Source organism: Carlito syrichta, unplaced genomic scaffold (assembly GCF_000164805.1).
Source record: "Carlito syrichta isolate Samal-C Ts95f unplaced genomic scaffold, Tarsius_syrichta-2.0.1 Scaffold311915, whole genome shotgun sequence".
NCBI classification, from domain to species: Eukaryota; Metazoa; Chordata; class Mammalia; order Primates; family Tarsiidae; genus Carlito; species Carlito syrichta.
In genome coordinates this window covers 220,152-222,446 of record NW_007256011.1, presented here as the reverse complement: position 1 = coordinate 222,446, position 2,295 = coordinate 220,152, and the positions used below count along the sequence as shown (strand labels likewise).

Here is a 2,295-nt window from a genome sequence, read left to right as displayed (position 1 = left end):
GGGTGGGGGGAGTGACAGAAATGGGATTCAGAGTGGGACCCCAAATGGGTTTCGATTTGGGGTTGGCCCAAATGCAGAAACGAATTCTTGGTTGGAAGGAGAGTGTTACATGAGCCTTCCTAATTTTTTGCAAAGACTTGGTCCAAATAGGGGCTAGGAGGTGGGGGTGGGCAGACAATAAAGAAGTTGCCCTGCTAGGGCAATTTTGTCTCTTGAAAAAGGTTCTGGGAATCCATTCTGTGACTGAAAGGGTTCTGAACAACTTCTGCTAGCTCCTAGTTTTATGCTGGCTGGGGATGCAAGCCTCTCTCCCCTTGAAGCCCCAGACTCCCCACCTTCTGTCTCTTGACTTCTGCCTTAGAACTTTGCGCCTCTGGCTTCGGCAAACGGCAGCTAGTGGCTAGAAGTCAACAACCAAACTAGGGAACTCTTTCTTAATTTTCTTTCCTTTTTCCCTTCCTCTTTTGTTTTTCCTTCCTTCCTCTCCTCCCTCTCTCCTTCCCTCCCTCCTTCCTTTCTTCCCTCCCTCCTTCTTTCCCTCTTTCCTTCTTTTCCCCTTTCCTCTTAACCCTGATCTCAGCTCCTTGGGTAAGATGGGATTTTTTTAAAAAGAACAAACAAAAACATGCTTTACAGAGGTGAAAAGGTGAAAGAAGAGACAGCAACCCCAACAGGGGAAGACAGGGCTGGCTTCTCAGGAACCCTGGGTCTCACATACAACGTGGAGTTTATTGCTCAATACACTTAAAATCAAATTCAGGAGAACCACTGAGTGGGTGGGCAGGGTCTCCCCTGCCCCCAGGCCTCTGACCCTGCTCCCAGCCAGCTGCCTGGCTGCCGTTTCTCCTTTGAAGTGAGTGTTTCTCCCGCACGGTTCACAAGACCCAGATCACACTGGGCCCGACAGGAGGGAAAGCCCAGTTTCTCTTCCTGTCTGGAAATTCAGATTAAAGGGCAGAAAATTCCAACTGTTCTCAGCTGAAATTTTCCTGCAAGATGTTTTTTCTTATAAAACAGAGCCTTGGGGTCATCATCGCTTCTGCGAGGTCCCATCCCAGAGAGCCACTAGCCTGACGGGAACCCGTTCCTGCCCACCTGCACGGTTAGAAGGGTGGTGGTCTCAGGTGAAGTTTAGAAAGTTTGCTTTGTGCGTTTTGGGGACTCTCTTGTGAGGCTCACGGTATCCCTCCCCCGCCCCCACTCTGTCCCCCCAGACTCTTTGTTGCTCAGAGGCACAACCACAAGACTGGCTGAAAGGTTCTGACAAGACCAACTGGTCAACCTGAGCCCTGGGGAGCTCGCCGGCGAGCATTTGCAGGGCCTGGCATTTGTGCACTCGAGTTTTCAATGCCATCTTTAGATATACAGCACCCCCCAAGTTTTCACCTCCCGTTCTCTCTTACCTTTGTACTCAGAGTCTGAGGAGGCGTTGCTGCCACTTTTGTCCAGCTTGTCTCTAAATTCCTCCCCGGCCTTAGCCGTGAGGCGGCCCCCAGGCTCAGGGGCTGCTGGCTGCCCGCTGCTAGAGTAGGGTGCACAGGCCGCGAGTGGTTTGCAGTCGGCAAGGATGTCCCTGATCAGAAAGGAGGAGGTGACGGTGCGCGACTGGGCCGGGGCTGAGAGCTGCCCGGGCTGCAGGTGGGAGTCCAAACCTGGGCCGGATGCCCCGCCAGGCCGCGGGGTGCCCGTCTCCAGACAGTCCCTTCCTGGAGAGGCTGGCGAGGAGCAGTCGCTGCTGCTCTCTGAGCGTGGACTCAGCTCCAGGGGCGAGCGGCAGTCCCCGAGCAAGGGGTCCCCCTTGGGAAGGGCGGGGCTGCCCGCGCGGTGGGAGAGAATGGAGTCGATCCCAAAGCCATTGGAGCCTTCCATAGCCAAGCTGCGACCTGTCCTCCCCAAAAGCTCCCCACCCACCCCCAACCCCAGCCGCCGCTGCCCCTGCCCCTAGCTGCGGGCTGGCATGGGGAAGGCGGGCAGGGAGCCTGCGGGCACCTTGGACGGAGTTCAGCCTTGGGGGAGCCCGGGAGCTCTGGGCCAGCCTCCTCTGCGCATTAGATCCAAAAGGGCTCAGCGCGTCTTCTGCAGCACCGCGCCGAGCCGCCGAGCCGAGGGGGGGTGGTGGGAGTGTCAGGGAGGAATGGGAGGGAGGGCGCGCCAAGTTGGGGAGAGCCAAGGGGGAGACGGACGGCCTGAGGGCCCCTTTGGCGCAGAAGAAACGCGAAGATGTTGGAATCGAAATAGAGAACGGCTTGGAAAAAATCCAGACCGCGCGCTTCCTCCAGGCACAGCGGCGGTGGC

General features: G+C 56.9%; 1 protein-coding gene across 1 annotated transcript in view; it reads right to left on the bottom strand.

Annotated features, from left to right (window-relative positions):
- BARHL1 (BarH like homeobox 1) overlaps nt 1-2,282 on the bottom strand; it is an 8,250-nt gene extending 5,968 nt beyond the window's left edge. The window contains exon 1 of the mRNA XM_008069318.1: nt 1,404-2,282. Within this exon, the coding sequence (XP_008067509.1) occupies nt 1,404-1,869 (466 nt within the window). The 5' untranslated portion in view covers nt 1,870-2,282. The remainder of the gene's footprint in view (nt 1-1,403) is intronic.
- Nucleotides 2,283-2,295: the final 13 nt, after the last annotated feature.